This window comes from Manihot esculenta, chromosome 1 (assembly GCF_001659605.2).
Source record: "Manihot esculenta cultivar AM560-2 chromosome 1, M.esculenta_v8, whole genome shotgun sequence".
Taxonomy (NCBI): domain Eukaryota; kingdom Viridiplantae; phylum Streptophyta; class Magnoliopsida; order Malpighiales; family Euphorbiaceae; genus Manihot; species Manihot esculenta.
The window spans coordinates 38,522,042-38,541,627 of record NC_035161.2 but is presented as its reverse complement, the minus strand read 5'-3'; the positions used below and the strand labels follow the sequence as shown (position 1 = coordinate 38,541,627).

The 19,586-nt window shown below is 34.8% G+C and overlaps 4 protein-coding genes across 13 annotated transcripts; 1 reads left to right on the top strand and 3 right to left on the bottom strand.

The window, feature by feature from the left end:
• Positions 1-255: 255 nt before the first annotated feature.
• Positions 256-2,905, bottom strand: LOC110629145 (glutathione S-transferase F13). The gene is made up of 5 exons (XM_043950529.1): positions 1,936-2,905; positions 1,727-1,812; positions 1,196-1,586; positions 976-1,024; positions 256-900 (listed from the first exon to the last, which is right to left on the bottom strand). The coding sequence occupies exons 3-5, from the start codon at positions 1,340-1,342 to the stop codon at positions 443-445; spliced, it is 654 nt and encodes a 217-aa protein (XP_043806464.1). The 5' UTR covers positions 1,343-1,586; positions 1,727-1,812; positions 1,936-2,905; the 3' UTR covers positions 256-442.
• Positions 2,906-3,767: 862 nt separating this feature from the next.
• Positions 3,768-7,716, bottom strand: LOC110612402 (autophagy-related protein 18a). Of its 3 annotated transcripts, none has more exons than XM_021753180.2 (4): positions 6,651-7,708; positions 5,050-5,257; positions 4,360-4,486; positions 3,768-4,073 (listed from the first exon to the last, which is right to left on the bottom strand). In XM_021753180.2, exons 1-4 carry the CDS (start codon positions 7,536-7,538, stop codon positions 3,983-3,985), a joined length of 1,314 nt encoding a protein of 437 aa, XP_021608872.1. In that variant the 5' UTR covers positions 7,539-7,708; the 3' UTR covers positions 3,768-3,982. The 3 variants fall into 3 exon arrangements, with proteins under 3 accessions (XP_021608872.1, XP_021608888.1, XP_021608881.1); XM_021753189.2 differs by lacking the exon at positions 3,768-4,073 and adding an exon at positions 4,576-4,625 and having other exon boundaries at positions 6,651-7,716; XM_021753196.2 differs by lacking the exon at positions 4,360-4,486 and having other exon boundaries at positions 6,651-7,715.
• A 1,126-nt stretch (positions 7,717-8,842) lies between these two features.
• LOC110612347 lies at positions 8,843-13,437 on the bottom strand. 6 transcript variants are annotated; one of them, XM_021753147.2, is made up of 14 exons: positions 13,298-13,437; positions 13,186-13,216; positions 13,034-13,101; positions 12,746-12,785; positions 12,412-12,461; positions 12,200-12,328; positions 11,774-11,978; positions 10,876-11,201; positions 10,667-10,798; positions 10,458-10,591; positions 10,247-10,344; positions 10,011-10,102; positions 9,354-9,466; positions 8,843-9,050 (listed from the first exon to the last, which is right to left on the bottom strand). In XM_021753147.2, the coding sequence occupies exons 1-14, from the start codon at positions 13,319-13,321 to the stop codon at positions 8,966-8,968; spliced, it is 1,527 nt and encodes a 508-aa protein (XP_021608839.1). In that variant the 5' UTR covers positions 13,322-13,437; the 3' UTR covers positions 8,843-8,965. The 6 variants fall into 6 exon arrangements, with proteins under 6 accessions (XP_021608839.1, XP_021608816.1, XP_021608833.1 ...); XM_021753124.2 differs by having other exon boundaries at positions 10,458-10,798; XM_021753141.2 differs by having other exon boundaries at positions 10,458-10,798; positions 13,034-13,041.
• A 392-nt stretch (positions 13,438-13,829) lies between these two features.
• On the top strand, positions 13,830-17,673 carry LOC110612392 (wee1-like protein kinase). Of its 3 annotated transcripts, none has more exons than XM_043961590.1 (11): positions 13,984-14,106; positions 14,217-14,282; positions 14,624-14,684; positions 14,773-14,839; positions 15,079-15,339; positions 15,486-15,553; positions 15,647-15,756; positions 15,834-15,874; positions 15,979-16,127; positions 16,876-17,229; positions 17,375-17,673. In XM_043961590.1, the coding sequence occupies exons 2-11, from the start codon at positions 14,275-14,277 to the stop codon at positions 17,468-17,470; spliced, it is 1,215 nt and encodes a 404-aa protein (XP_043817525.1). In that variant the 5' UTR covers positions 13,984-14,106; positions 14,217-14,274; the 3' UTR covers positions 17,471-17,673. The 3 variants fall into 3 exon arrangements, with proteins under 3 accessions (XP_021608860.1, XP_043817525.1, XP_043817524.1); XM_043961589.1 differs by having other exon boundaries at positions 13,988-14,122; XM_021753168.2 differs by lacking the exon at positions 14,217-14,282 and having other exon boundaries at positions 13,830-14,122.
• Positions 17,674-19,586: the final 1,913 nt, after the last annotated feature.

The following is a 19,586-nucleotide window of genomic DNA, read 5'->3' as shown; positions in this document are numbered from 1 at the left end:
ATATAAATTTTTTTATATTATTTTGTTTTTAACAAAATGACGGGATGAGTTGCCATTCATTTTGGTTGTCATTTGAGATATGCATACAATGTGAGCTTATGATTAATGGGTTTGGGCCTTCTTTTCTTAATGGATTTGAAGATGGTCCAGGACGACTTAGTAGAATTTCTGGCCCACTTATATCTCGTTCATCGTTAATTGCATATCACAGTTAAAAGCTATTCATATAACGAAGACAAAATCACAATCAAGAAGGAAAGCAAAACCATTCAAATTGAGATATGATTAATATAATTTTGAACAATGATATTACCTCAAGTATCGAAAAAATTAACCATGTAGAAGAGAATTTTTTATTGGGTACAAATCCAACACATTAAAACCACAATTTTAGAAAAGCTAGCTAGCTAGCTAGCTCTTCAAATACTCGAGTCTTCAAGTTTCATTTCTCACCAAAAGTCATACCTTCTGCAGCTTTCTTGGAAGCTGGCCTGGATGAAATGTCCTCCCACCAAGCCTTCACATGGGGACGTTCATTTATGAGTGAAGCTGCAGCAGTTTTCATGAGATAATAAGTGTATGGAAGGTGGTGAAGATCAGCCAAGCTGTAGAAATCCCCTGCGAGGTACTTGGAGCTACTCAGCCTAGCTTCATATATGTCCAGCACCTTCCCTAGCTTCTCTAAGTTGGCGTCGATGATTGCTTGATCAGGGGAAACACCATTAAGCGGATCCACGAAAAATTGGTACACAATTGGAGCTATTGCAGGGTGGAACTGCTGGGATTCTACCTCCATCCATACCTTCACTAATGCAGCTTCTTGCAGGTTTTGGTGCCTTAATAGATCATAGCCAGTTTCCTTGTATTTTTCAGCTATGTATGCTGAGATTGCTCTAGATTCTGACCAACTCATTGATTATATATACTTAATAATCAGTTATTCAAGAAGGAAACACGAAATTTACTTAAGCTTACCAAATAAAGTGAGATCACCATCTTCAAGTACTGGGACCTGACCGAAGGGCTGCATGAAAAGTACACGCACTTATTAAAAAGTTGAAAACTGAACCAGAAGAAAACAAAACCAAGAAGAGAAAAACCCCAGCTTTGAGAACCTAATACAGGAGAAAACGAGAGGCAGCATATAAAGAACAAAGATAAACAGGAAAAATATTTAAATATAATAATTACGTACGTTCTTGGCTAGGAAATGGGGGTGCTTATGTTCGCCGGAGAAAAGATCAAGAGGGACGAGCTCAAAATCTACTTCTTTCTCATGGAGACAAATTATGACACGAGAGGTGTTTGTGGAAATGGCTGGTCCATGCAGCTTCAGTGCCATTATTGTGTTTCTGTGTAGACGAAAGAGAGGGAAGCCCTTCGCTCCTGTTTTATAGTGAAAATAGACTTCCCACTATAACCTAGCTTTTGATTTTTCATTCTTTTTGTTTAAATAAATATTTGCTTTGTTTAGCTACTTATCTTCAGTGACAAAACCGATGCTTCTGCAATCTGGTGCAATTTACCAACTGAAATTAAGGAATCCGATGCACCAGCTGCACTCTGACGAGTTCTGAATCGATTACCTGAGGTTTTAAATTTTCTTATTAGTCATTTATTTCATTTTCCCTTTAGAAGGTTTTTTGAATGCCCAATTATAAGTTATGAAATGTATAATATAATGAGATGATTGATCTATAATTTTATTTACAGAAAAAGAGAGTACTTGAATGAAAGATATGAACCACATGATCACAGAGCGGCATCATTGACCATTGTCGTCTAAATCACATGGGCGGTGGAACCCAAAAACTGTCAAAAAAGTAAATAAATAAAACCACAATTCCCAGTGCATTAATATTAAAATTGGTGGGTAAGGAGTAGAACCTTGAGATTTGCATCACATATGTGTCGCAGAATTTCAAGTAAACTTACCTTTTGTTTGTAGTCAAGGTTCAAGATTATGAGCTTACAATAATCAAGACTTAATCCACCATTAATCTCCAAGTATTTAATAAATCAATCATAGCGCCTCAATATTGATTGAAGAAATCTGAATATGATCTCATACTCAAAAGTCTTCAACTCGAGATTTGTTTCCAATAGAAATGTGGTAGTTTGGTGTGTACTCCTCCAAAGCTTAGACTTGGAGAAAATAGCCATAAGTTGTTACAGAATTCAGAGTGCCAAATGCAAAAGTCCAAGTTTAATATATCTGTCATGTCCGAAACAATATGCCTCACAGCTCACGTGCAATATTTGTCTGATTTCATCCAGAGCAGACCCCATATTTCCCTATATGAAAAATGGCAGGCATATAAAAGAAAGATAGATACACGAATGAAGTGACCATATATGTTCTACCACCACTCCTTGAGCAGTTGAAACAAAACAAACACATCCAATTTTCTTTGAAATTTAAATTTAGGAGAAAATATAATTGAAGTATCGAGTCTGCGCATTTTAATATTTAAAAACATGTAAATGTCAACTTCCTGTTAGTTTTTAATGTTTAGAGTTTTTTTTTTTTTTTTTGTTTTTTTGTTTTTACGGAGGGGGAGGGGGGATGGTGGGGGGTGGGGAAGGGGTGTTGCGACTGTATTGGCACGCCATTGGGGAAAAATTAGCAACAAAGACGACAAGCATCTGGGCTTGAAGAGGCCACTGACATAGAGAAGGAAAGCAATCGTGCGATGAGGAGGCAAGGAGCATATACTAGTGTATATGTAAAAGAGCAAGCGGGATCCAATGCCGCCAGGTGCAAATAATCAGAAAGGTGAGAGGATTTTGAGAGGATGAGGGTGAGGATTGAGAGGAAGGAAAACAAGAGATTGATTTGAGCTTCCGTTTGGAAATTAAAGATCCGTTATTTTCTTAAATTTTATACATTTTTTAATTTAAATAATTTATAAAAAAATAAAATTTTTATTTTTATTTTATCTAAAAAATTTACGACTACTTTAGATTATCACATAATAACATAATATTAATTTAGATAGGTTATCAAAGACGATACTTATATATATATATATATATGTATATATATATATGTATATATAATTGAATTTTAAAATAGACTTCAGAGAAATTGATATACATGTATATATAATTGAATTTTAAAATAGGCTTCAGAGAAATTGATAGGGGCACTCTTAGATTCATATAATTATGTCAAATGCATTTTTTAATTTGTATATTTATAACAAATAATATTCTTAATATGTTTTATTTTTATTTTTATTTTTAAATTATATTTTCATATTTATTATTACATATTAATAATATATAATAAAAAGTATTTAAATTTTTAATTTTTTTGTTATAATTAAATTTAATATTACATGAATTTATACTTAATTATTATTTTAAATTTAAAATTTTAAAAGAATATATTTTAGATATTAATATTCGCACACAGTGTGGATAAGCGAATAGGTTAACATAAATACTATGTCCATTTGAGCCTTGGTAATGCATATTTTATTGCATGATAAAAAAAAAATTTAACATAAAATAAACTTGCTCTTAAATGACAAAGCCTAAAAATTTAAAAGATTTTGCTGCAACACGCCCACTTCACCCTGGAATCGGAAGCTTATAACAAATTTCACCCACATCAGCCAGAAAATACGAATCCAGACGCTTCCTAAAGCAAAATCATGCCTCCCAACAAATTCTTGCTCGATTTGTAGAGAATGAAAATTATAGCGTAGTATCATATTAGTATATAATGCAAATTTTAGGGCATAATTGTTAAACAAAGATCATCTCCTCAATTTTTCTCTTTCTTCTTTTTCTTTTCCTTTTTTTCTTACATGCTTTACAAATGCATAGCTACATATTTACAACATGATGCGGCCATTTTTAGGATAAGTTAATTGGGGGGAAACACGGAAAAGAATATTAAAAAAAAAAAAAAGAAAGAGAAAAACAGTACACATTATATGCGCATCTCCAAGATACTGAAAATATACACGCCCTTTCAGAAGGTTGCTTCTGGCTTCAAGAAGTTGTGATATTCCAGTTGGGTCATCTCTCCGCCATTCACTGGGTCAAACTGACATCGATAGAAGCTGCAATCACAATCAATTCAAATCAAAATTAGCTCCACAATTTCATCCTCAAGAACATAATCTCACAAAGAATTAGAAAAGAATAAAGATGCAAAAGCACATTCATTAAGACAAATTCTTGCAAATCATGTTAGTTCCATGAATCTATCAGTGACCAAATAGAAAAAATCAAAATAAAACAATTTCAAAACAAAATTTACTGGGCAACTCTCAATTATTGTTTGAACTACCCCCCCCCCCCCCCCTCCTTCCTTTTCCTATGATCCCACAACCATCATTTCCATACCTTCCATCCAAGCCAAGAATTACCACTGTACTCTTTTGGTGACCAAATGCAACAACGTACTGAGAACCCTCAACTAAGCGAAACTGAGCCACTGACCACTCTGAACTGAAATACTTTGGCAAAACACCTGCAAGTGGGAAGCAATTTAAGATCCAAGGATAATACATTGATGACCATCAGTCATTACTAGTCCGCACTGTTCAGAATAAAATATACCATGGGTTATCCCTTTTTATCTTTATATATTGCAACATGGAGTTGAATACCTGTATTTGAATGTCAACGAGGCAATTTATTCCCTCCTCACCAGATGGGGAAAAGCAGCATATGCAACAAAAAAAATATCAATTTTGGCAATTGAAATAATCCCATTGAATATCAATTTTGGCTGACATTGTGCAGACAGAAGTACATATCTAAGCCTTCAGATGATAATCATGGTTGTGGATTTAAGGAAGGTATATTACAGGATATCAATTTTGGCAATTGAAATAATCCCATTGAATATCAATTTTGGACATTGTGCAGACAAAAGTACATATCTAAGCCTTCAGACGATAATCATGGTTGTGGATTTAAGGAAGGTATATTACAGGAAATTCCACCCGTAACTCAGTCACCAATAACATTAAAAAATGACATCATTATTTATAAATACTATGTGCTGACAGGGAGAATCAGTGATCTTACCTTTAAAGAAGGACAGAGATGAGCTAGGAGATGTAACTGCAGCATTATGATCAGGTGTATTTCGTGACTTGTCAGTCACTGGGGATCCAGGATTAATCTTAAGGCTGAAAACATGGACAGTACCCTTGTCACTTGAGACTGCCAGCCACTGGGCAGTTGAAGAGAATGCCAAACTATAAATTTCTGCTCTATCAGCACCCCTTCTTACCTGCAGTTGAATACTCATAACGTTTCAACAGATATGGAATTTCATGAACAGCATCATCCACAAAAAACTGAAACAATGAGACATATTATCTAACTTTCTATGTATTCAGCAAGTAGAAAGCCCAGACACTCGACCTTTCAGGAAGGGGGGCGCAAGCCAAGATAAAGATATGAAAATATCAGCAATATAAACTATCACAAAAAGCTGCCATTAGACCAAACCTCAAGATCTATTTGTTTAATCAAGGAGTCCAAAGTTCACTTCACAATTCCCATAGATAAAGCAAGAACACAGAAAGGAATTACAAACTTTCTCGTTCTCTAACCTTGAATAGCAGAAAAATGATTTCATTAATTCATGACAGTCAACACATTATTCCCAGGAGAAAAAAAAAGGATTCAAATTCATAACAAAATATGTGCCTCTATTTTGACTAATAAGAACAAGGGGATAGAGAGAGAGAGGCAGAGAGAAAGAAAATTGTATAAACCAACCAACATAAATATTTGTCTACCTAAATTAAGGTTTCTTTTTAGCTTGAATGTTGCGTAAGCGAATGACACCAAACATAGAGTCAATAAACCAATTGATGTTTGATGAACTAAAGCTTAACTAAAAGATGTATTAACAAGAGTACACAATTCAGCAAGTCTTTGACTACAAATCAGACAGTAAAAAATTCAAGCATTAAATATGGTAATTAGCTAGTCTAATAAGAACATAAATGTTCTCTCTATCCCAACTACTTTGATGCGACACAATATCCCTCTTTGGCGTAACCATCCTGAGAATAATTGTCGTAGATAGTGAACATGAACCAGTTTCAAGACTCAAATCCTCAAGCGTTATACCAAATTTGGCGGTATCAATGCTTTATCTCAGGACCTTCAAGAGCTATTAAAATTAAGCATCTCACAGATTCTAAATCCCATATATCTTATCACATCACAGAAAGTAATTATTTACCAGAAGGCCTCAGAAGGAACTAGGGTAAAATTCTCACAACAGCAAAATGGATGCTGAAAGCTGCGTGATGTTGCCAACATAGCAATTGCCAAAACAGTTAAAAGTCGCAAGGGGAGGAAATCTTGCCGTTGAAAAGAACTCCCAAATCTCTATGCATATAACGTGCCATAAAGTAGAACAACAAACTCTCAAATAAAACGCTTTACAGCATCTTACTGTTTCACGATGTAGAAATGATTATTGATCCTGAAATAGATGCTAAATATATTTTCCTAAATCAGGATTCATATATGACGATCTAATTCTGCCTTCTACCCTCACTTCTATTTAAGTTTCTATTGGTGGTCAGAAGCTTCAAACTGAAAGTTCAGCTCTTTCATCAATGATACAAGAAAAGTACTAAAAAATAAAAATAAAAACAATATACCTCTTGAAGCAGAGTACCATCAGCCGTGTTGAAAATTCTAACCAGAGTTCCCTTTGTGCTGGCAGTGGCAAGCAACTGCCCATCCTGCGTGAGAGCGAAACAGGCAATTCTCGAATCATGTGCCATAATAAACTTGGTCCGTTTCGACGCGTAATGCTCCACCCTAACCTGGCCCTTCTGCAACCCTGGACAAACCAACACCAATGAACCCGCCCCCTGCGACACTGCACAGAGCCCTTTGGGATTTGCAATCGTCTCAATCTGATGCAATAGCTTCAAATCCGCGAAATTATACACAAAAATCTTCTGCTCCAGGACCACAATAATTCTATCCCGTCTAAGCTTCACTGATCGAACCTCAGACCTGAACGAGAGCTCCCCGATGCAGCGGCTCTGATGGTCGTCCCAGATCATAACCTTGTTAGGAGGATACTGAGGGTCGGACCCACCGCCAACAAGGGCCAAAATATTACAACGGAAAAGCATCTCTACGACTCCGATCCCACCTCCGCCACGATCAAAGTCCCGGCGGAAGATCTCCCGGAAAGGATCACAGTTGTAGATGCGAAACCCGTGGTCCGTGGCCGCCGCGAAACATCCAAAATCTTGATTGAATGAAACGTGAAGTAGAGAAACAGTCGCCGGCGCGGAGGTGGACTCAGGTGGTGAAGACACAGACACAGACACAGGGGCACTATAACTGGGGGTAGGATTGACTGGAGTTAGCTGATCCGTAAGATGATCTTGAGGCATAATTGAAGAAAGCGAGTCGTAAGATTGGGATTGTGATACTGACTCGAGTCCTTCGGCGGCATCTTCCGGAGAGAGAAGATTACCGTTAGGGTTTGCATTTGGCCATGGAGGAGAATACGCGGAGAGAGTCGCCATTGATCGAGGATCTAAAATGAAGTTTGGATGACTTTGGGGCCGATTGTCCGATTGCGGAATGGACGAAGATAGTTATCATAAGCAGAGAGGAGATAAAATCGCGGAGAAAATACAGTACTGTCCCCGTTATTGGGAATAAATTTCTCGTGAAGGCTAAGATAAGGGCAGGGAGAGATTTGTCCTTAGATAAACTCGTTGTATTAAAATATTTAAATCAGAAATAAAAAGAAGGCAAAGCCAACGATATGCATTTATTCGTTGATTCAGGGACACGTATCGTATATGCGTTAGGCTGACTTGTGCTTCGTCCTCACGCAAAGTTTCTCTCGAAGTTCCAAATCCATCTTGTTCTCCTGATGGCTATTTCTTCATTTTCCTTTGGACCCAGCCACTGCTTCTTCTTCTTTTCAAAATTCAGGCTCCTCCACCACTAACCTTTATGCTCAGCAATTAAGCTGTTCTCATTCAGTCCATCGACGAATGACGATTCTTCTTCTTCTTTATAAAAATTTTATTCCCAACGGTAGTTTTTTTTTTACTGTTTTATTTTTTACATGATCATTATGTCAAAGTAAGGTACTTGGAAAATTTTTGCTAGTGAATAAACATTATACTAAATTAATTGGTAAGAGTTAAATATGATTTGTATATTAACTATATAACAAATTCAAAATAAAAATTATTAAATACAGTAGATTTATCATTATTGAAGGTAAATATTTTTAATGTATTAATTATATTTGAATAATTATTTAAAAATCAGAGTTAAGTCATTTTGTTTTAAAATCCACGCTGATTAAATTTAAATTATTTAAAAGTACGATTTAAAACAATGCACAAGTAACCCATATCCGACTCAATAAGAGTATTTGAATTAAAAATTTAGTGCAACTATTAAAAAATTTCATACTAAACAGCTACTCCATACTTGACTAGTAAAACCATCAATCAACTGTAGCTAATTTGATAAAATTGTTTATCATCAACTGCTACTGTTTCAAAATAAAAAGAACGCTTAATCCTTCTATATATATACAAGTGCACTATTATTTTTTATATTCTTTAATTTTTATTTATCAATGTTAATAATAAAATAATATATGATTTAAAAAATTTATATATTTGTTATAATAGCAAAACAAATTATATGATATATATCTTTAGGAATAATTTTTTCCATAACAACAATTGCTATATAAAAAATTTTCAAACTTTTAACATAAATCAACTACCATTACCATTAGTAATTAGTTATCAGCTGGACCTTCAAAATACTTTGTAAGATGACACATAGAGACAAAGAGGAGCATATAAAACATCTTTTTTAAACAAGATCGAGGATCAGAAAAATTGATTAACAACACCATGTCTCTCATCACTGGTTAGATAATGAGGTTTGAGACAACAGGTGATTTTATCACTAATTTTTAATTATTGCTTTCCTTCCAGACTTTGGAAAAATATGTAGATAGGATAACGCTATTGTCATTTCCCATCGCTTGAACCTCCTTCCTGTTCACACAAGCCCACTATCAATCTTCATTGGTTAAGTAATATAAATGATTTTAACTGAATAGCAACAAATAAAAATATAAATAAAATAAAATTGTAAAAATCATATAATTTCAATTGATTTGGTTGCCATTTCAATAATTCCGCTACCGTGCCGAGGAATTGCATTAAATACTTATCTTTGAAGGAACAACATGTTGTTCATACTTTTATCACAAGGAAAAACAAAGAAGCAAAGCTCCATGTAATTAATGGTTCTCTAATTAGATTTGAAAGAAGGTGTGTATCTATCTATGTGCATACCATGGAGGATGAATACAAATCAAGCTCCCAACCTCGAGGTCAACATCACCACAAATTCTTGGACTAAATATAACTGTTCCTTCCCTTTCTTTATCCACCAACTTTTGGGAGCCCTGCAGACATACACTTTTAATAAGTTGGAGAAACATAAAATGACAAGCAAATGCTAGCACATTCATCTAATTTTCATCCAGGGAAAGCAACAGTAACCACAAGTTTTATTGACAAGCACACAGAGCTCCTAATATAATCCATAGCATAGGCTTGTTATCACCAAGCAGAGGCATTATAGCGGGAATTGATGTTAGTAGAACATTTTAGGGAGGGGGTGCACGTGTACACCCTCTTTCCTTCCCCTTTGTACAAGACCACAAGTGGAACTCCAATCCTTCACAATTGTGAACAAAAAACATCAAGCATGTCTTCCTAAATGGAAAGTACTTTAAATGTGTGGAAACAGTAAAGTGCTGACAAATAGGCACTTATGTCCCTCCAATAGCTAGTCCAATCAACAAAGCGAGTGAAAGAAAGGAAAAGCCAGTGTTTCCTACTAGCCAGAGCCTCCAAAACAGAGCATGACTTGATAATGAATCCTATAATAGTCAGTCCAATGCTAAAATATTCCATATATGACTTGTCCCGAGTTTAGAGCACAACCTCTATATTGCTGCCAAACAAGCAGCGACAAACTGACAGCTTTGCTTCCAAGTATATTGAAAGGATCTTTACAACATTACAACGTGATTTATCTGCATCCAACATTTTCTAAAGCTAAGTACTGGGTTAAGAAATCCAGATGCAAAAAATCTATTGGTTATGATTGTAAATATATGCATGTCAATTGGAGGAGATGCATTAAGTACAAAAAGTAATACATAACCAGAAGGCTTTACCATTGGGGCTAGCTCCCATCTGTATTTTTTTCAGAAAATCCGTATCTCTTTCCTTTTCACTCTGCATGACCTGCTGCAACTTCCCAAACAATCCAATACTGCAAAATTGAGGAAGCAAAAAGTTCTGTTTCACTCAATATTTAGTCACACTTCAAATTTTGGTCACCAAAAGTTTGCCTTGTAATAGGATAAATGTATTTCCATCACTTACCCTGACAGTTTGGCAGCTGTGACAAGGGCCCCGTCATTGCTCAAAGAGGTAGCAGCTAATGCTTCCTGAAACCGATCTGCCACACTCTGCCCCTTCATCTCTGGGTTTGCAAGATTTAGGTTTGCATAATTGGCCTGAAAGATAGAAACTGAACAAGCAGTAGACAGTCTAGAACAAACAATTAGAAAGCAATTCAAGCCAAGGAATACCTCATCATCACTTGATGATCCAGTAATTACTTGCTCAGGTTTTTCTTCATCATCAATGTTTCTGTCACCCAATAGTGATATATTTTTCTTCCCCATTAACTGTGCCCTTTTTTTTCCTCTTGTTCTTCTAAACTGCAGTAAACACAGAATCAAACTGGGCGTATAAGGTTTGTTGAGGAGTAACTTATTGCTAATCAGAGAAAGCAAACCATTTTAGGATTTCCTCTTAGCTGAACATTCCTATCCTGAAGCCCATCTAATAGCTCAGTCATTGAATGCTCAACAATTCCATTCCCAAGAGCTTCATCAGCAGGTGCAATTATTAATGGCACTTCAGTTTGACCATGAAAATCTTCAAGAAACTCAAGGTTTGACTTTTCTACGGCTTCATCCTCAATTGGTTCCAGTTGTTCAGGTTCATCAAGAACCTTGGATGACATCACATCTTCATCCTTAGAAGTCAAAGGACGAGAGAGACCAACTTTATGTGACTTTATATGCAGAGAGAATTTTGGCTTAACTTTGTCTCTAACACCTGCAACCCATGAAGATACTCATCCAAACTACAAGAAAATCAACTCAAATAACAAAGCTTTTACCAAATCGATTAAGGTCAAACAACCAGCAGATTTAATTTCTACCCATATATAAAACATATATCTGGTATACAAGCAAGTTTGTAATTATCTATCTTAGCAACTGAATGTTACACAATCTGAATTAGTTGGGTTTGAATTATGACCTTGGCTATTTTCTGATAAGTTATTAAGTTTCCATGTGAAAGAAACCAGAGTCAGCTCATTAGGTGTAATGTAACCGGAATGTCTTACTTTGGTTCATTTCCCAGTTATATTCTTTACCAAACTATGTCTACCCAGGTTCATGGCTGTCTCACAACTCAAATAACATATGAAGTCAGAAACTTATGTTTTTCATTGATTTATAAAAAAGATAAAGACAAACTTTTGTTTTTCATATGATAAATAAAAAGCTAAGACAACTTATGCTTCATGCATTGATGCAAATGATACATACTTAACAAAAGCATATAAACAGTGAAAAAGCAAAGATCAACGATAAGCAGCAGTTATCAACTCAGAAAACTACCTTTACAAGATTTGTTCCCTCTGGAGAAGGCAGAAAAGGAAGACAAAGACTGTTTATTCAAATGGTTTAATGCCTTAGCTTCTTTACTTATCATGGACCATGTGCGGGCCTCATCTTGCTTTTCCCTTCTAAAACCATGGAGATTACTATCTTTGTTGAGCTTCCTATCACCACGTGTAATTGAATTTGCAAGTACATAATCATCCTGTTTAAACACACATCATATAGCTGTAAAAGAAGCATAATTAATTAGGCTCCATTTGTTTTATGGAAAATATTTTCCAAGGATAATTTAATTGTTCAGGCATTTGGTGTGCTCAGGAAAAAGAATAATAAGTAATTTTGTTAAAAAATCCCTGGAATAAGTTATTTTCTCTTAAACCAATAGAGCCCTAATACTGAAATGATTTCTAGATAATCGTATACCTCATCATCAGAGATGATTTCCTCATCCGGATGGTGCTTAGATTCCTTCCTTTGGGAAAAGGTTAAGCCACCGTTTTTGGGGAAATCAAGCATTTTAACCTTGTCTCCAGCAAAGAAGCTTGTTTGGTCCTGATCACAGCATCATCTAACATTATTCATTAAAATTTGACGTGAGAAGATTATTACTATAACTGAACCGTAACTGCACATGCCTCATGTGTTAAATTTCCAGCTTCCTTTTCCATACTTCCATCGTTCATTCCTGTGAAAATAAATATTTGTTAGAAGTCTTTCTGATGTTTGGTACCAAACAATAAGGAAAATAACTTGAATTCAGATTTAGAGAAGGCACTTGCTTAGTTTCATGTTTAATGCAACTTGTAACTGACTAATTTTATCAACAATATGATGAAAGCATACACCCCCTAGATGTCTTCAGATTGAAAAGGGGGCAAGAAAATAAAAAAATTAACTAACAAAATATTAAAAAATTGCATAATGGAATCAATAAACTAGATCACAAATATACCAAATTTAACTTGATACCTCTAAGTATCTCCAGTCGTGATTGAAGCAGCAATCCTTGCTGCAGATGTACAAAACCATAGTCAGAGTACAAATAAATATCAAGAAGAAAACTTAATAGCTCTGTTGGAAAACAAAAATTAAAACTAGTGCCGATGTGCACAAAATCTAGTTCAAGCTTATCAAAAGAACTCAAACTTCCGCGAAACCAAATTGAAGATTTAATTATATGCATTGCTTAACTGGAAATGCTGTGGTTAGGATCAAAATTGCAAAATCGGACAGAGAAATAGAAAGCTAAGCACTTGCCTCTTTCTCTGCATTCGTATTCAAAGAAAAGCAATTATCTGTCATATGGCCATTTAATTCCTCCTCATCTGTCATGTTATTACAGAAGCCAAAAATCGCTTAAAAAAAAAAACCTAACATAACACCGATTCATTCGATAAAGCTAAAATTACCAGAAATGCTCTGATCAGAATCCGAGTTCCCCTGAAACAGATAAACAATTAGCATGTAGTATTCCCAAAAAGGAAATAAAGTGAGAAGTTAGGTTCGGAAGGAGATTTTCACCGGAAAAACATTTTGCCGCCACATTTGGTATGAGCGATTATCACTGTAACTTTCGACAGCCCGCCGGCTAGAAACCCGAAACCGATAAATGCACTAGACAAACCCGATTGCCTTTCTGGGCCTCAATGCCTTCTACAATTGTTGGGCTCAACGATGAAGATACTAGAAAAGCGCGCATTACTACAGAACAGTCTACCTGGCATTAGGACTGAGGAGTTGAAGAAAAACTTAAATAATACGCGATACAGAGTAGCCAATCATATCATCGATTTGACCATGATAGTGATTGGCTAAATCAATCAAGTCGAGTATTAGACGGAAAGGATTCGATGTTAGAGTAGGGCTTACTGTAGTCCTTGTTTGCTCCGAGTCTTGCCAAAGAAGACTGCGAACCCGCGTAATTTTGAATTGAGGAAAAAGGGGAAAAGAAAACAAAAACCTGCTTTCTATATTCGGAGAAGAAGGCGGCGAGCTTTAAATATAATTAACAAAAAGTAGAGAAACAGTGACTGTGGCGCTCGCCGGCAGTGGTATGAAGAGGAAAGTCCTGAAGGGAAGCAATGGGAAGAGGAGGAAGAGCAGTAAAATGAAGGGCACTTTAGCAAAGCACTTGCAGGTTCAGCTAGGAGAAGTCTCCGTGCTTCCGTTCCAGTTCCAGCAATCGTCTTCTTCCACCACAGCGGTGTCTAATTCCTCTTCTCTCCTTCAGAACCTTCTAGACTCCGAAGCGTCCGATCCACAGCTCCATTACTTGAAGGAAAACCCCAGTATTGGCAACATCGATATCGATGAGAAAGATTTCATTCTAAGTCAGGATCTCTTCTGGTTTGTCTTTCTTCATTTTATACCAGATTTAAAATTTCTATGTTTTTATCCAGTTTTCTGATAAGGAATCAGTGTCGCTTTACACATTTTGTAGGATTGGTTAATTTCGCTTCCGAAGTTGAGGAACCTTATTGTATGTTCATGATTGTACAATGGCAATGTATGATTCCCTCGTACACCAAATTCCCGAATCAATTGTAAAGTCGAGATTATGTTTAGAGCTACTCAAATGCAAACCTGATTTTGTTTTATGATGCTACTTCTGATGGTTTTTGACATCAGATGTAACCCATTTGCGGCCCAAGACTGCTGTATGATTCATCGACATGCTTGCATATGCTTAAACTTAAAAATTAGACTGCTTGTGAGGAAAGTACCTCACTTTGTTCTTGTGGGTAATCTTATTATTCCAATAAGATGTCAGTGATATGTGGACATTTGAATTTATAATCTCGTAACAATATTCTAATTTGCCTTTTCCCCTCTTCATTATGGATGCAGCACTCCAGATTATATAACACCAGTGGATCAAATTTTGCTTAACAGCTTCGATTGCAATAAGGTTATTGTACTGAAGGATTGAAAATTATGCATCATTTGACATATGCTAATATCTCAAAAATTGAATTTCTCCACTTTGGTTGTTGCAGGAAAACGTATTATGCCCCGAATCACCAGAGAAGCTAAACACTATTAAAACCAAGAAACTTCGACAAGGTGAGATATAAGTTGCTCCTTTGAGCTTGAGATTTAATCATGGTCTTGATTAGCATGTAAATGCTTTTCAGATTTCAAAATTGTAAGCACGCTATTTTCATCTGTGCATTATATGGCAAACTTTGTGAGTTTTGACTCGTAAATATATGTCAAACTTTACTGAGTTTTCTTCACGTAGTTATCAGGTACTAATCATCTCCTCTTCTTCTGTCTTATTTGAAAATCCAATCTGCTGCCAGATGTTATCTCAGTCAATACTCTTACCCCTGCCTTGTCTGAGAATATAGAAAATTTGGAGATAGCTAGAGATGCGTTTTGTTCGGATGAACTGAAAATTGAGAAAACAACAGTACCTGGAACTCAGAAAAATTATGTATCACAATCTGCTGTTGCCTTGCGCTGTCGGGTTATGCCCCTTCCTTGCATTAAGAACCCATTTCTAATGCATGCTTCAGATGTGGATATAGATCCATTTGGCAATAAACGATCAAAATGTGCAGGTGCAGTCCTCGATCATAAGTGCAAGTTCTGCGTGCAAGAGTATTGTAACTTTTGTTTTCCTTTATTCTTCTTTCTTTCAGTGGAAAAGTTGTTGCACCATTGAAAGGTTGCAGGGATTTTAATCAATCAATGCTACAAACTACAGGTTTTTTCTCTGCAATTGTTCGTGGAGGTGGCCTTTCACGCTATCACTCTGATTTTCATGAGATGCAGGTATCCAACCAGGAAGCAAGGATTCTCAACTCTTTCAGAATCAACACCTTTTGGTTCTTGCATTAATTATTGTATTTTTGATTTCCTTTCTAGCAAATTGACAGTGGAAGCTTCAGCTGTGCGTTCAAAGTTTTGAAGAGAATTGATGGTTGCATGTATGCTGTGAAACACAGCACAAGGCAGTTACATCAGGATTCAGAGAGGTAAATACTTTTTTTTTAAAGATATGTCCATCATTTGTTCAATCAACTAGCTTAGGCATCCTGTTTGCATTTTTCAGGAGGAAAGCTTTGATGGAAGTTCAAGCTTTGGCAGCTTTAGGTTTGTATGTAACTATTATATGATTTGTGCATATTCTGCTTCGTATATTTGACACCAAAATTACTTTTCTTTGTGTTTTATGATTTTTCTCTTTATCTTTGTAGGACATCATGAAAACATTGTTGAATATTATTCGTCGTGGTTTGAAAATGAGCAAATATACATTCAGATGGAACTCTGTGATTGCAGCCTATCCATTCACAAATCTTCCAAATCATTCACAGAGGACGAAGTGTTAGAAGTCTTGCATCAGGTTAGCAGTTTTTGTAACATTTAAATGCATAATAATGGAATATTGGATTTTCATGTGGAGAACGTGTATAGGAGCACGAAGTCATTTTCTTATGAAAAATATTTCTAAACTCAATGGAACTTATTCTTCTCGTTTTGATGCAATTTGATACATTAAAAACAGAAAAAGATGATCTTTAGTTCTTGATCAATCTCCTCGCCTTCCTATGTAATTTCTGAAGCGGTTGCAAGAGGCCCAACTTCTCATGTTTACATGCAAGATTTCTAGGTTTTTTAGGCATCTTGAATACCTTGTATCATGAGCAAATTATTTTTATTCAATTTTAAGTGGAATTCAGAATTGTAGATATTTTATTTTTGAATATTGATATGGAATAATCTCAAATAAAACTGAATGGCAAAAAATAATTGACAATAACTAGTTTGGAATTAAGGTTTAGTTGTTTTTGTTATATGATACTATGGTTATTAGACAAAGAACTCTACAAGAAGAAAAGGGGAGGGAGAATCAGAAATGCATGATACTGTTTTCGTTATATTTCATTGCCTTCACTGTTATTAATGTAGTCTTCTGCATGTTTGATCGAACTATGAAGGAGGTCCACATTGTTACTATGAGCAGAAGTTAATTTTTTTACATGAGAAAGAAAATAAATAAAGTTTTTGTATTGTTCAAAATGATCTGAAAATGCTTTTGGCAATTTCCAATTTATCTAATTAGATGCGTTTTGATGTTGGACTTTTGACAGATTGCTAAGGCATTGCAGTTTATACATGAAAAAGGAATTGCTCACTTAGATGTAAAACCTGATAATATTTATGTCAAGAATGGTGTTTATAAACTTGGTGACTTTGGATGTGCAACGCTCCTAAATCAGAGCTTGCCAATTGAAGAGGGTGATGCACGTTATATGCCTCAAGGAATCCTGAATGTGAATTACAATCATCTCGACAAAGTTGATATCTTTTCCTTAGGAGCTGCTATTTATGAGCTTATTAGAGGATCACCTTTGCGCCAATCAGGATCTCAATTTCTTAACCTTAGGGAGGGAAAACTGCCACTTCTTCCTGGCCATTCATTGCAATTTCAGAACTTACTCAAGGTAGCATGCATATTTTCTTTTTTCATAATGCTTGTGACTTATTTGTTACCGTGGAAGTTGAATTTTTTTAGACGTGTTAAGCAGCATGTTTGGTGACAGCTACTCGCTTCATGATGTTAATCCGATGACTTGGTAATTTGATCAGGTCATGCTAGATCCAGACCCAGTTCAGAGGCCTTCTGCCAAAGAAATAATAGAAAACCCAATATTTGACAAGCTTCCGAGAAATCTCAGAATTTAATGGATTCTTAGCTGGATTCTTGGGACAGTAAGTTTTGCATATTTAAGGATAAGCTGTTGTATCTAAGAGAGAACTGCCAAGATACTGCATGGATAATTTTGTTACAACAGTTCCTTCAGTAAATGCATCAATTTTTCTAAGTAAATCTGCATTCTGGACTGGAGGTATGAAATTTAATGAAATTCCCTCTTTTTTTCTAGTAATCGGTGTATAAAATAGGGCAATGGAAAGTGAATCAAGCAGAAATAAGTATCAAATTAAAAATTGTTGAGAACTTGAGCTAATTATTAGTAAATACAGATATTGTTAGATAACTTTTGCTTCTCATCTGGTAAAGATCACCATTTGCTTACAACACAATCTCATTTCTTTAAGCCTGTTTGATAGAGAGAAAGGGAAGGAAAATGTATTAGTTAATGATATGTGCAGGGTACGTGAAATCTGTTGAAATTATTCTTATTATTAGAGATTGTTCAAATAATGAAAATCCTATAGAGCATCTGCTAGATTATTGAACTACTAATTAAATTTGGCTGAATACATATTTTACTACCTTACTTTTTCATAAAAAAGTTATTTCACTGGAGTAGGAAACCTAGCTAGCTGCTCAAAGATTGAAGCCAATTCTGCCAATGTATAATTTCCATGAGCCGTCGAATTTGATTTTTTTTTTTTTTTTTCCAAAGATTGTTAGCTGCTCTTTGAAATTGGCAATTATCATGCCGTGGAAGATTAGAATTTCGATTTTAGTTTTATTTCAGAAATTTATTATTGTCAAATTAATAACAGTATTAATTCACATACTTATGTTTTTTATTATAATAAAATTTTATTGTTAATGGCAACCTTGTAATGCAAGTGTAATTTCCAAATGGTATAATTCTTGTAAATCTCCGGGACACAGATTCATCGAATCCTTAGTTTGTGAAAATGACACACCTACACGTGTATTCTCGTGATTGGATATTAATTTTCAATATTTTATATAATTATTATACGTGTGTTTAATATATTATGAGATTTATATAGTAAATTTCTTCATAATTAGCTTTAAAAAAATATAATTATTATACCCAGAATGATTTCGTTGAATTTTTTTTTCCTGTGTGAAGTCCAAAGTCAATTATTGTATGTGAATTGAATAAATTCACTGCCCATTATATTAAATATTTATATGATTATTACATGAATTTTAACTAATTTTATATAAATAATTAATAATTTATTTTTATAGGAGAAGTAGACGCGTTTTAATGAAATTTAACATAATCAAAATTAAAATTAACACAAATAATATCTATAACCATAATTAAATATATAAAATACAAAAATCACACTCACAAATTTAATTTTAAATTTTATTCTTTTAATTTTTAATTTCTTATTTAAAAAAAAAAAAATACAAAAGTCAGTTAGTCAAATTGGAATACGTGAGAAGCGCATTCTTGTGAAGCAAAAGATGAAAGTGATGCACACGCTGCACGTGACGATGACAGTCCACACGTGAGCAACTTCAATAATTGCCGTGTTCTTTGGCAACTGCAAAAATAAGCGTTCACACTGTATTTGGAAATGTGAAAAATATAAGAAAGGAAATAACCAAAAAAAATATGGGGTATTTTTACTTTTTTTTTTTTAATTTGAAAAGAGAAGAAAAAATAAAGACAGAGAAGGAAATAATTTTTTAAATTATATTTTCTATAATTTAGAAAAAAAAATATGCTTTTATTTTAAATTTACATATATATTCATAAATAAATAATAAAAATAAAAAATATAAATATATAATTATTTTCCTCTCATCTTATCTCCCTTTCTCCTCTATAAAAATTTCCAAACAAAGTGGGTCAGTGTCAGTCTGTCACCCGTTTGCATGGCTTCTCTGTATATGACTACAACTTGTTTTCTCTCTATTACGCTTTTTGGCGAAGTGATGACTGATGCTGCTGAAGTGCCAAATGTCAACCCAAAGACTCGGGTGCACAGGATTTATGTACACTTTTAGATGTGTTTTAGCATATCCCTACGCCCACCAAATTAGAAAGCACACGTGTCCGTTCTGTCATCACAGCCTTGTAGGTTGCTGTACGAGTACTGGAAAATAGAGGGAAATTCT